Below are 11,615 nucleotides of genomic sequence, written 5' to 3'. Positions count from 1 at the left end.
GGCTGTGGTGTGTGGGGAGAGGTGTCTGTGCGTGGGGCAGTGGGGCTGGGCTGGAGGAGTCCCCAGTGAGCCCAGAGGCAGAGGGCCCAGGGGGACTGTCATCTTCCCTGGTTTCCCAGGGGGGTCCCCATGTGGCCCAACACACACAGACTGTGGAGCTGGGGGGGGGGGGGGGGGGGCCTGCCAGCTCAGGCCCTCAGAGCACTGCTTACGGAGCAGGAGGGCCTGGTGGGTAGGTGTGAGAGCCTGGATTTACCCCCGGTGCTTGGTGGCCTGTCTCCTCCCAGTGTGTGCCCACCTCTTCGTGGGTGGAGACAGAGAGGTAGGCTCAAACCATGGGGGCTCGAAGCACACACCCACTAAATGTTATCTGGGCCCCAGCTGGGGTGCAGCAGTTGGGTGAGGCTGCGGTGGTGGCGGCTGCTGCTGTTGGGGGTTGAGACGAAATCTGAGACACAGGCAGGAAGTGGGGGAGCTGCACACAGGCACCACTGCTCTGGGAGCTGCTGGCCTGCCCAGGTGGCTGAGGAGTGCCCTGTACCCGTGGCCCTGGTAAGTGCCTCCTCTGAACTCCAGCCTGGCCAGCTCTCCAGGCCTGTTGCTGCATGCCCTCCTGGGAGCACTTGAGGGCTGGGGCCTGGGAGGACTAGCCCCTACCAGGTCGCGCCACTGGGACCTCCTGTGGGGGAAGCCCACTCCCTGGGTCTGGGCAGACTCAGCCCCAACCCCCCATATCTCTGCTAGGCTTTGCGGATTGTAGAGTGGACCCCCATCCCCTGCAGCCCTGCTAAAGCCCCAGGAAGGAGACAGGTCCAGCAGCAGGAATGGAGGTGGGGGTGGAGAGCCAGGGAGAGGTGGGGGGAGGGTACTCAGTGCCCAAAGCAGCCCCTTTCTGCCAGCTGACCCCCACCTCTTCAGCCCCTCAGGGGGCCAAGCTGTGGTGAATGACTAAGGCATCACCTCAGATGGCCTTACCTGGGCAGGGCAGGGCTGCAGGTGAGTCTGTGGCCTGTGGCTTGAAGGCTCATGCATGTGACCTCAGTGGCATCCCCAGGCCTCAGGTTTGGGTTGTAGTGACCACAGTGGAGCCGTGGCCAGGTTCTCTCTGGCCATGCTCTGCGGTCATGTGGGTTATCGTCACTGGCTTGGGCACACGTGAGGCCAGGAAGAGCACACTCTCACACTGGCCAGGAGCCCCCAACCAGAGGCGGGAAAGGAAGGTGGGCGCTAGGCTGTGTCCTCCGCCTCTAGGAGGAGGGGCTGCTGAGCCTTGGGTTTCCTGTGTGCTGAGTCAGAGCTCCCAGGGCGGGAGACCGCCAGCATTGTGAGGCGAGGCAGGGTTGCAGGTGGGTGGCCAGTCCTTCAGCCAGTCCCCAGGACCCTTGTCTTCTGCCCTCAGGCCAGTCCAGGGCTACACAGGATGGGGCCACTGGTGCCCTCAGCCCCTCCTGCCCTCTGGGTCCTAGGGTGCCTCACCCTGCTCCTCTGGCTGTGGGTGCTGTGCGCAGCCTGCCACAGGTATGTCCCTCCCTTGCCTGGGTTCCATATGGAACCTGTTTCAGTGCTGTGGCCAGAGGGGGTGGGGCTCCAGGCAGGTCCCCCTTCACCAGAGGCTGATACCCCTGCACCATATCTCTGCTTCCCTGGCCTGACGACCCTCTTGCCCCCAGGAAGCAGGCTCGGAGGCAGCCAGCAGGGCTGCAGGGTACCATGATGCCAGCGGAAATGGTGAGTGCCAGGCTGTCCCTGGGGCCAGGTCGGGGCCAGCGGGGACCGACCTGCCTTCCTTGCCCCCAGTCACTGCTGAGACAGCCCCCCCTCTGCATCCTCAGCAAGTCAGACACCAGACTGCATGAGCTGCACCAGGGCCCGCTCCACCGCACAGGTGAGCCCAAGGGAGCAGCCAGGTTGTGGGTGGGGCTTGCTGTACCACACCTTCTAACCTGCTGGGGTCAGAATCCACCCCTCCACCCCAACTGACCTCTGCCCTGACCTCACTCCCAGCCCCTCGGCCTGCCAGCATGGATCTCCTGCGCCTACAATGTCTGGAGGTGTCTAGAGACACCACCAGGCCCCCAGCTGCCTTCTCACACCGGGATCTGCCCCAGACCTCACCTACTACTGCTGCTGCCCAGCCCTCCACGGGCCCTGAGGCCACCTATTCCAATGTGGGGCTGGCAGCCATCCCCAGGGCCAGCCTGGCAGCCAGCCCCATGGTGTGGGCAGGGGCAGGGCTGACCAGCAGCTGTGCCGGAGACGAGCCTGAGGCCAGATCGGTGGTGGCTGAGTATGCTTGTATCCACAAGCTCAAGGGAACAGGTCGGGGTCCCCAAGGCCTGGACCAGGGGAAGGTCCAGGGGACCCCAGCCACTCAGGTAAAGTGGAGGTGGTCGGGTGGGGTGCAGTGGGTGGAGCTGGGTAGATCCTTGGCAGAGTTGATGATGCTGACCCATCCCTGGTGGGCTTCCTCCAGGTGGATATCCTATACTCCAGGATCAGCAAGCCTAAAAGGAGGGACCCAGGATCTGCCCTAGGCCAGCCGGACCCCAAAGGCAGGGTGGCAATTCTGACTCGGGGGAGGAATCTGGACTACGAGGCCCTCCCACTCAGGGGCCTGAGTACCCACAGCGACCTAGAAAACGTGTATGAGAGCATCCAGGAGATGGGGGCTCAAGCCGGCAGCCTGCAGCTCGAGCTAACAGATCAGACATGAAGGCCTCCTGCTTCTCCAGCCTCAGCCTGTGGGGCTCAGCCACACAGGGGTCTCCAACCCCTCCCTGCCCTAGCACCCAAGTACAGCTGTTTCTTCTTCCAGCGTCCCTCTTCCCTCACGGTCCCCCGCAGAGGGCAGCCTGAGAGCGTCTGGGGTCCTGGCTGCCCTGGCCTCTCCTGCCAGCGTCTTAATAAATGCCCAGCGCAGGGAGGATGAACGCCGCGAGCCTCACAGCCTGCTCTTCTTCAAAGCATCCCCTTACCTCAGGGACAGGCTGCCTCCTCCTGGGGTGCCTGGGCCCTGTCACCCTGGCCCGCAGACAGTGTGGGGAGAGAGACCAGATTAGGGGTAGTGTCGCCAGGCCAGGTTGGTTCTAGAGGGGGGTGTAGCCGGCCGGCAGGATGCCTGCCCCAAGGTCGGACTGGACACCGAGGGCGGGCTCGGGCCACCCAGCCCTGGGGCTCCATGAGGGTGGGAGAGGCGGGCGGTCGTGCGTTAAAGAATAACCGGCTCCAGGGAACCCAGCCAGAGACGTGGCCCCTTTCCGGACCTGGCAGCTCTGCGCTCGGGCACCCCACAAGGAAGCCGGCCCTCAGTGGCTCCACCGAGGCCGGGAGCGGGCGGGTGGGTGGGGGCCGCTAGCAGAGGGGCCCCTCTCCCGGCCAGCGCGGGAGCGGCGAGCCCTGAGGGGGCGTGGCCTCAGAGCGCAGGCCAATGGGGGCGCCGTCGGCCCAGAGCACGGTCCCCCTCGGAAAGTTGATAATGAGCGCGCGCCGGGGCGGGGTGCAAGGGGGCGGGGCCTGCCGCCGCTTGGGGGCCGAGCGGCGCTGGCAGCGGCCGATCCTCGGAGGGGGACGGCGGCCCGGTGCCCTGCCCGGCCCGGGGCCGCGTCCCGAGCGTCCGCCCTCGCCGCTGCAGCCTCGGCGCCCGGTCGGCGGGCCATGGAAGCCCAGCGCCTCCTGGCGCCTGGCCGGGGCTGCGGGCACCCTCCTCCCAGCGCCGCCGGTCCGGAACCCGCGGCCGCGCCCGTGTCGGTGCCCGCGCCGCCGCAGGTACCGGGCGCCGGGGACCGGCGCCAGAGTGCGCTCTCCGCGAAGATGGCGTCGGGGTTGCACAAACTTCGGGCCCTCGGGGGCGGGACGGCGGCCTGTGTGTGTTCGGGGGTCCGCGGGGCCGGGCCGCCCGGACCACTTCCCGCCGCGCCGCGCCGGGGGCGGGGCCTGGGGCGGGGCTCGCCGGCCGCAGCGGGTTTGGGGGTAACGAGCGGAGACGGGTGGGGGCTGGGGTCCCCGGGCCCGCTGCCTCCGCTGAGCACTCCTGGTCCGCAGGGCCCTGCTGTGGGCGGCGGCTTGGCGGGCTTCGAGTTCGCGCCTCCGCAGGAGCCAGAGCCGCGGGCTCCGGGGACTTGGGCGGGGGCGGCAGCGGGACCCCCGACGCCTTCGGCGCACATCCCGGTGCCAGCGCTCAGGTGAGCCGCGCGCCACGCCGAAGTGGGCGTGCGCACACGTGCGCCCTGGTGTGCAGGGTGGTGGGTGGGGCGCGGGCACGTGCCTTCCCACGTCCACACGGGGTCCTAGGTGGAGAGCAGGTCAGGGCCCGAACCACACCCCAGCTCCCAGCCTGGTCGAGGTGAGCAGAAATGATGGGTGTTGGTATCCCTTGTCCCCCGCACACCCTAGGGCCAGAGCTCAACTGGGAGGGCCGCTGTCAGTCTCTGCAGGAGAGGCCGCGAGGCTGACCCTCAGGGGTCCGGGCCTCTGGCCTCCCTCTCCCCAGCCCTGCCGTGAAACCTTGGGTGCTGGACACCTGGGCTGGCTGTGCAGCCCTGGGCGGGCTCTGGCCCAGCCCTGCTGGGGCCTGGGGACTGGCTTGTACTTGGAGGTTTCCCTCGGCTGCTGCTGACTGCTGGCTGCTCCCTACAGCCCCCACCCCGCCCCCAGGCCTGGCTCCTGGCCTATGGCGCACAGCCCTGGTTAATGTGTGATTGGGGGAGGACTGGGCCTCTTGTGCCCTGGTGGGGCCTCAGACCCCTGTCCAGCACCAGGACCCGAAGGAAACGCTGTGGAACAGAGCCCAGGTGTGAGTGACTCGGGCTTCAGGAAGACCCCAGCCCAGGCCCTGTTTGTTCCTGGTGGTTCCTGGAGATCTGGGCTCTGCAACCCGAGCTGGGGGTGGAGCTGGGCCTGCTGCCCAGCCAGCCAGCGCCTGGGGAGCCTGGAGCGAAGGGGCCTGGTGTGCACACACACATGCCAGGCCTGCACATGGTGCCTGGCCCGAGGAGGGGTCTGGAGTACTGCTGGGCCCCACCAGCCAGCCCCCCACCCCATTGTCCTCCAGAGCCCCCCAAGGAAAAGTCCAGCTGGATGAGGTCATGGCTGCCGCAGCCCTCACAAGCCTGTCCACCAGCCCCCTCCTGCTGAGGCCCCCGGCTGCAGCCTTAAGCACAGGTGAGACAGAAGCCTGCATAGCCTGGAATGGGGGCAGGGCCCAGGCCACTGTTCCTCCAGGACGTTAGTGGGGGGCAAGCAGAACCCCCTCGCTTGCAATACCGCCTTCTAAACACATGGACGTTAGGACCCCCCAGTGCCCTTACTGAGGCCAAAGCCCCAGTACCCCAGGCCTGCAGGCATCTCCACTCACTGGCCATGCATCTTTGTATTTATTTATCCTTTCCTGTTCCAGGGAGATTAGGCCCCAGGCTGATGTGGCCAGCTCCTCCTGGCCACCACCTCCTCCAAGAGGCTGCGTGCCCACCTAACTTCCCTGTGAATAGGTGACTAGGCGAAGCTCAGAGTTAAGGGACTCACAGCCAGCAGTCTGTGCAGAGCGGCATGAGCACGCTGAAGTCCTGACACTGGCCTGGTGTGTCCCTGCAGACGCCTGCTTGGAGCCCTGGCCCCAGACCCTGGGGCAGCCACCAGGCAGTTACAGCAGCAGCAGCAGCAGTGGGGACTGGGGCTGGGGCCCAGCCAGCGAACAGTCCTGTCCATCTTCCCCATCACCCCCACTGCCCCCAGAGGCAGCCTTCCTGTTTGGGGAGCCTGCCCCTCGGAAGAGGAAGGTAAGGGGATGGGGGAATCAGTGCTCAGGGTGGGGTGGACACATGGGTGGCGAGCCTGACCAACAGCCCTTGTCGCCCAGAGCTCGGGGCAGGTCCTGTTCCAGTGCCTGTGGAAGCGCTGTGGGAAGGTGCTGAGCACAGCCTCCGGGATGCAGAGACACATCCGCCTGGTGCACCTGGGGTGCGTGGGGCCGGCAGGTTGGGGTGGGGCAGGCCAAGTGGGCCAACACTTCAGCTCCCACCTGCTATGTCCCCAGCAGGCGGCAGGCAGAGCCGGAGCAGAGTGATGGCGAGGAGGACTTTTACTACACGGAGCTGGGCATTGGTCTGGAGGTGCTGACCGATGGGCTGTCCAGCCTGACCCCGATGTCCCCCACGGCCTCCCTGCTGCCCACCTGCCCTCACCTGCTGCCAGAGCCCCCAGCCTTGCCCAGTCTGCTGCACCCATTGGCCTTGCCCCCACCCCAGGTGCTGAGTCCTGCAGCGCCCCCCCAGGTGTGCCACAATGACCACTCCTACCAGGTGGGTGAGGTCACTCAGGCAGCAGCTGGGGTTGTGTCCCAGGGGTGCGCTGGAGGGGAGCAAGACCACAGCTCTGTCTCCTTGCAGGGCTGCCTGGCATCCACCGAGCTGCAGCCACAGCCCAGCACAGTCAGGGCCTGCATGCCAGCCGTGCCCTCTAAGCTTAGTGCCAATCTGAGGTGTGTGTGGGTTGAGGGGCAGGCGACAGGTGGGGAGGGTCCCGGCCCAATGGCACTCCATGCTCCCTGTGTGTTCCCCTAGGAAGCCCCGAGGTGACGCCAAGAAGTGCCGGAAGGTGTACGGCACGGAGCGCCGGGACCTGTGGTGCACGGCCTGCCGCTGGAAGAAGGCCTGCCAGCGCTTTCTGGACTGAGGGGCTCGGCCACTGGGCTCAGCCACCAGGTTGCAGTCCCTGGGACTGTGGTGCACGGCTGAGCCCTGCACCCGCCCACCAGGGTTCTTACAGGAAAAAACACACTGCACCCCACCCCTGCCCAGGGCCTCTCTAGCCACAGGGCCTACTTTTTCATGGGGAGGGGCGTCAGTGACCCTGGACTCCCAGAGGCTGGGGAGGTCCCACCACTCAAAGTGCCTCCGAAGAAACCAGCCTTTTCTACTAAAGCCAACAGGCCCTGGGGTGGCCGTCCTCCCTGCCTGTCCATGGACTTGTTCAGGGTGCAGATAGGCCCAGGTTTGAGGCCACGTGGGAGCCAGACCTGGATGCACTTGGTGGTGGGGGAGGGGGTGGGCAGAGGGGTCTCCCCTGTCGCAGTTATCCTGATGGTTCAAGGGCCCAGGGGCTGACATTTGTACCATGTTTTTGAAGCTCAGGTGTCTTGCGTCTGGGCAGTGCCAGGCGAGGAGAAAAATTAAAGATTTGGGGTTTTTCCACAAGCCGTGCCTGCCTCCTGGGAGGGGGGCACGACATGGCTCTGGAACCCTGCCACAGGCCTGGTTGGTGGGTGGACGGGACCAAAAGGCCAGCCACTGGCCACCTCCACTCAGTGCAAGGCCGCGGGAGGGGACCTGTCTCAAACACACACGAGGCATCTCCTTGAGCAGCAATTTCCCAATTTATTGAGTGATCGCTTTGCAGGAATGTCTCAGCTAATCCCGTCACAGAAAGGAAATCCGCAGGCAGGCCAGAGCCCAGGCAGACAAGAACTCGCAAACCCACCAGAGGAGGTCTGTCTGCCTGCCCGAGGCAACAGAGAAGCAGACAGCAGCTCTGGGTTCCCCCAACCGATCACAAAACCTCCTCCCCCAAATGCTCACCATCTCCAATGCCAACACAGGTTTATAATAATATAAAGTCAATATAATATAGATTATCCCAGAAAAATCAGCAGTCTTCAAACACGGCCCTTTTTTTGTTGTTTTTGTTGACAGGTCGAAAGCGTGTTGAAAAAATAAATATTTAAGAAAAGCACACAGGGCACCCTCCCGACAAGGAGCTCTGAGAGGGCTGCATACGGAGCACAAGGCAGGACCGAACATGAACCACCACGAAGTGTGGCTTCAGAGCTGCACGTGTCACAAATGAGGGCAAGGACGATGATCTTCCATCACATTGCAGAAAGTTCCAGTTTTTGCATTTTCTTTTTTTTATAGAGAGAGATGTGCGAAGTTGGAAGCAGGAGCTGTGTCTTTTGAGTCGAGGTCCCTATTGAGTCCTGGCAGTGTTGTGACTGTTTCCCCAAACCCAGGGTCCAAATGAACCCCCTGGTCAGGATCCAGAGCTTAATACAAAAGTCGGTGGGTTCCCCGTCCCCCCTGACAGACCACCCAGCGGGCTGGCTGTTTCCCACTTTGGTGTTACCAACACCAAAATACAGACACAAACAAAAAAGTACAAAATGTGAATGTAATCTACACAGTTTTTCCTCTTCGTAAAAAAAATATTTATTAGCTTAAACATTGATTTAAAAAAAAAGGTCAGTCACATAAAATAACCCTTCATGACACACTTTCCCACCTGAGGGTGTGCGCGCTCCATCCCGCCGCTGCTAAGCCTGCACAGCGGGCCTGGGCCTCGGTCTCCCAGTACAGTGTGGGTATCAAGGAAGAAAATATTCCTGTGGCACGGACAGCGAACCCCCAAAAGGTCAGCAGGGGCAGCGAGCAGGTCAGAAAGACCAAGGTGTCCTGAGTGGAGGCGGCCGGGGCGTGGGCAGGGTGGCCTGAGGTGGGACCAGTATAAAACCCAGAGACACCTGTCAGCTGCAAAGGTCTGGTTTCAAAATGTGTTTTGTAAGAAAGTAGGTCGGTTTAGAAAAGGGGCTAGAAAGTGGGGGGAAGTACAAGTTCTGAGAGCCCAGGGGTGCTCAACTGGGCCTCCCTGGTGACAGGCAGGGACCATGTCCAGAAGCCCCCCCGCACAAACTGGCCCACCCTCCGCAGGAGGAGCGGGCGACGGGGAGGGCTTACCTTGGCCCTTTCTCTTAAGGACACAGTGTCAGGGGCTCACAGGGTCTGCAGCTGAGGGAAGTGGGTGCAGGCAGCCCCTTCCAGAGCGCCCTCTGCTAATGGATGGAATGGCGGCTGATTTCATTTAAAAAAATAAATAAGTAAAAGCAAAGGCGGCAACTTCTCCCCTGGGGCAGGACTTCAAGGACAGCACCATATCCCACGCACCCACTTGGGCCAGGGCGGGTCCCCCAACCCCAGCAGGAAGGTTAGTCCTCTGGGGCCACTGGAACCTACATGAGGGCTTGTGGGGGGTTCCACTGGGAAGAACAGATGTGACTCAATAAGAAACTTGGTAAAAGCCACTGGGCTCAGTCTGGGTAGAGGAAAAATCGCGGCTCGCTCTGGCACCCTTGAGCCCTGGCAGGGTGCGTGCTGTGCCTGAGTGAGGCGGCAGGAGGTGGGAGGTCTGAGGAACAGGTGCCAGAACAGCCTTGACGAGGAAGAGGAGGGTCTGCCCTCAGCCAGACAGGGTGCTGGCCAGGAGGCCGTGCGCGAGGCAGAGCCTTTGCTTTTCGCTCGGAACAAAGGAGAGCAGGCCGTGAGCGCTGAAAGGCAGCACGAGGGCCCGGCCACAGGCTAAAGGAGAGACGGCTGCTCAGTCAGGCGCGAGGAATAAAGCCAAACAGCCGCTCTATGTGCCCATCTCAGCTCGTCTCTACTTAAACAGCTTGGTTACCCATTCGGGGGCAGGACAGTGCGTGGCAGGCAGGATGCCGCCCCCAGTGTTAGCAGCAGCAAAGGCTAGTTCCCCGGTGGGGCAGCAGGCGTGGCCTGGGTGCGACAGGGTGGAGAGCCAGGGGACAAGGCCGCGCAGGCTCCCCAAAGAAGTGCACATGGAACAGAGTGGGACCCCATGGGTCCAGCTGCCCGCCCCACCAGCAGTTAGCACCTGGGAGCCCTCCGGCTGGCGGGGCTGCTGCAGCTGCTCGTGTTGAGCACCAAAGCCCAGAGGCCAGGGCCAGGGCTCCTGTATGAGGCCCGGCTCTGCAGGCGCCGGGCAGTGGAGCCTCCAGAGCCAGGCTGCAGGCAGGGAACGGGCTGCGGGAGGCTATGGAGGGCAGGAGGGCTGCAGCGCTGGGGGCGTGGGGTGGGTGCAGAGCTCCTCATCTCTCGGACCTGTGGCCTCGGGGCCACACCGACACCCACGCAGTGCTGACCTGACCTGGCCACTATGCCATCATGTGTCCGAGGCCCTTTGCTGCGTCTCCCACACGCACCTGTGGGGACCCTCTGACCCACAAAGATGATAGGTGGGAACCCTCCCCATACCCCACCAACTTCGTGTTTGATCCCAGAGCCCCCGTGGCGGGGGCCACACCTGCTCCCAAGACCACAGGGCTGGCCCTCGGGTATGTCTAGGGGCAGGAGCAGAACCATGGGCCGGGAGGAGGGGCTGCGGGGCTCAGATGGCCCTCCCAGGCAAGGGAGACCCCTAAGCATGCACACACAGGCGGAGGGGTGGCACAGCCACCACACCGGTGCCCGGCCCAGGGCCTAGGAGATCCAGGCAAAGTCCTTGCCAGCCGACCCCAAGGGGCTGCGGGGCCCCTGAGGCGAGTCCTCGTCTTCCTTGTCCTCCCCCAGCAGCGCATCCTCAGGGGCCAGGCCATCGTCCTCGTCCTCACCCAGCTCCTCCTCGCCGTCCCCGCGAGGGTCATCGGGGTCCTCCAGGTAGGGCCCGTCACTGGAGAACAGCTCAGGGGAGCCCACGGCCCCAACACCATCCAGCGGCCCGGCTGCGCCGTGGCCTGCGCAGTCGGCACACACGCCGTGGCGTCGAGAGCCGTGCTTGATGCCCACGCTGGCGGCCGACATAAACACCCGGCTGCACAGCTTGCACACGTACTTCTTGTCCTTGCTGTGCACCTGCGGGGACAGGCGGTCAGTGAGTGGACAGTTGGAGCAGTGTGTCCTATTGGAAAAGGGTTTGCAGGGCCGTGTCCTTCCTCTCTACTCACCAACACCACATGGATGGGTCGCTGTCCTGGGTGCTCCTCGGCTGCCCTCCCCAGTGGCCCCCACCCGTCCTCCCGCCACGCCCATCCACAAACCCCAAACCCAGAGCCCTGCCACGCTAACGTGTGCTGCTCACACTTGAGCAGCATGAGGTCGTGATCGGGGTTGGGGGCCAGGCCCTGGAGCCAGGCGCTGCGCCCACAGGTCTGCCCTAGCAAGGGGCTCTCCGGGACCCTCCTGGGTCTTTTTGTTTGTTTGACACTTTAAATCCAGGGCTTCCTCAACCCTCCCCCAACAAAAGAACACAACCTGGAGAAATGAAAGGGGAAGATGCCGGTCCCTCCTCAGAGAGAGCCTTCGCATTTCAAGGACATTTTCAGGGATTTCTGACCCTCCCTGACGCCCAACCACAAACCTGGGATAAAATTCCAAGGTGAGTGGGCAACGCAGGTCCCGACCCTCCAATAGGACCAATGGTTACTGAACCTCGAATGTGGTTTTGCTAAAGAAAAGATGTAGCTACCCAACTATTAAGGTACCAGGCGGGTACGCACCCCCCTGTGAAGTGTAAGCTTGAGTAACTGCTGTGCTGTGCACCTGAAACTAGAACAAAACGACACTGAGTGTAGCTGCGACTGAAAAATAAAAGGTGAAGCTCCCAAGTGTGCGCAGTGGACCAGGGCAATGAGCTCAACGCGCCTCTCGTCACGGCCTCACGGGCCAGCTCCTCCCGCGGCGCGGCCCCAACGGCTCCCGGGATCAATATGATGTATGTTCTCAGGGCACTGGCTCATTCTAACTTTTTCTACCAAATTATATGAGCTTTCATTCGATTAAGATAATTAATTTTGATTTTCACACATGCAGGGTTTCGTTGTAAATGATTTTTCCAGC

General features: G+C 63.1%; 3 protein-coding genes across 7 annotated transcripts in view; 2 read left to right on the top strand and 1 right to left on the bottom strand.

Annotated features, from left to right (window-relative positions):
- Nucleotides 1–236: 236 nt before the first annotated feature.
- On the top strand, nucleotides 237–3,056 carry LIME1 (Lck interacting transmembrane adaptor 1). Of its 2 annotated transcripts, XM_070421341.1 has the most exons (6): nucleotides 237–552; nucleotides 1,400–1,518; nucleotides 1,671–1,728; nucleotides 1,798–1,885; nucleotides 2,005–2,375; nucleotides 2,474–3,054. In XM_070421341.1, the coding sequence occupies exons 1-6, from the start codon at nucleotides 364–366 to the stop codon at nucleotides 2,711–2,713; spliced, it is 1,065 nt and encodes a 354-aa protein (XP_070277442.1). In that variant the 5' UTR covers nucleotides 237–363; the 3' UTR covers nucleotides 2,714–3,054. The 2 variants fall into 2 exon arrangements, with proteins under 2 accessions (XP_070277442.1, XP_070277441.1); XM_070421340.1 differs by having other exon boundaries at nucleotides 1,671–1,885; nucleotides 2,474–3,056.
- Nucleotides 3,057–3,633: 577 nt separating this feature from the next.
- On the top strand, nucleotides 3,634–8,153 carry SLC2A4RG (SLC2A4 regulator). The gene is made up of 8 exons (XM_070419567.1): nucleotides 3,634–3,765; nucleotides 4,042–4,181; nucleotides 5,051–5,160; nucleotides 5,590–5,774; nucleotides 5,855–5,955; nucleotides 6,035–6,296; nucleotides 6,384–6,475; nucleotides 6,558–8,153. Exons 1-8 carry the CDS (start codon nucleotides 3,655–3,657, stop codon nucleotides 6,667–6,669), a joined length of 1,113 nt encoding a protein of 370 aa, XP_070275668.1. The 5' UTR covers nucleotides 3,634–3,654; the 3' UTR covers nucleotides 6,670–8,153.
- The window catches only part of ZBTB46 (zinc finger and BTB domain containing 46), a 43,047-nt gene continuing 38,782 nt past the window's right edge, over nucleotides 7,351–11,615 (bottom strand). For all 4 annotated transcript variants that reach the window (XM_070419565.1, XM_070419563.1, XM_070419566.1 and 1 more), the window contains one exon: nucleotides 7,351–10,631. In XM_070419565.1, the coding sequence (XP_070275666.1) occupies nucleotides 10,260–10,631 (372 nt within the window). In that variant the 3' untranslated portion in view covers nucleotides 7,351–10,259. The remainder of the gene's footprint in view (nucleotides 10,632–11,615) is intronic.

The sequence above is a fragment of the Myotis yumanensis genome, unplaced genomic scaffold (assembly GCF_028538775.1).
Source record: "Myotis yumanensis isolate MYYU_CA2020_CCGP unplaced genomic scaffold, mMyoYum1.0.hap1 SCAF_7, whole genome shotgun sequence".
NCBI lineage: Eukaryota > Metazoa > Chordata > Mammalia > Chiroptera > Vespertilionidae > Myotis > Myotis yumanensis.
The sequence above is the reverse complement of the archived record's forward strand: the minus strand, read 5'-3'. Positions and strand labels throughout refer to the sequence as shown.

Excerpts from the sequence above, each read along its gene's own strand:
- LIME1 (XM_070421340.1), top strand. The coding sequence starts at position 364 with ATGTTATCTGGGCCCCAGCTGGGGTGCAGCAGTTGGGTGAGGCTGCGG. Across the intron at positions 553-1,399 it reads GCCCTGTACCCGTGGCCCTG|GCCAGTCCAGGGCTACACAG; the intron begins GTAAGTGCCTCC and ends TTCTGCCCTCAG. Across the intron at positions 1,886-2,004 it reads GGGCCCGCTCCACCGCACAG|CCCCTCGGCCTGCCAGCATG; the intron begins GTGAGCCCAAGG and ends CCTCACTCCCAG.
- SLC2A4RG (XM_070419567.1), top strand. The coding sequence starts at position 3,655 with ATGGAAGCCCAGCGCCTCCTGGCGCCTGGCCGGGGCTGCGGGCACCCT. Across the intron at positions 4,182-5,050 it reads ATCCCGGTGCCAGCGCTCAG|AGCCCCCCAAGGAAAAGTCC; the intron begins GTGAGCCGCGCG and ends ATTGTCCTCCAG. Across the intron at positions 5,775-5,854 it reads CTGCCCCTCGGAAGAGGAAG|AGCTCGGGGCAGGTCCTGTT; the intron begins GTAAGGGGATGG and ends CTTGTCGCCCAG.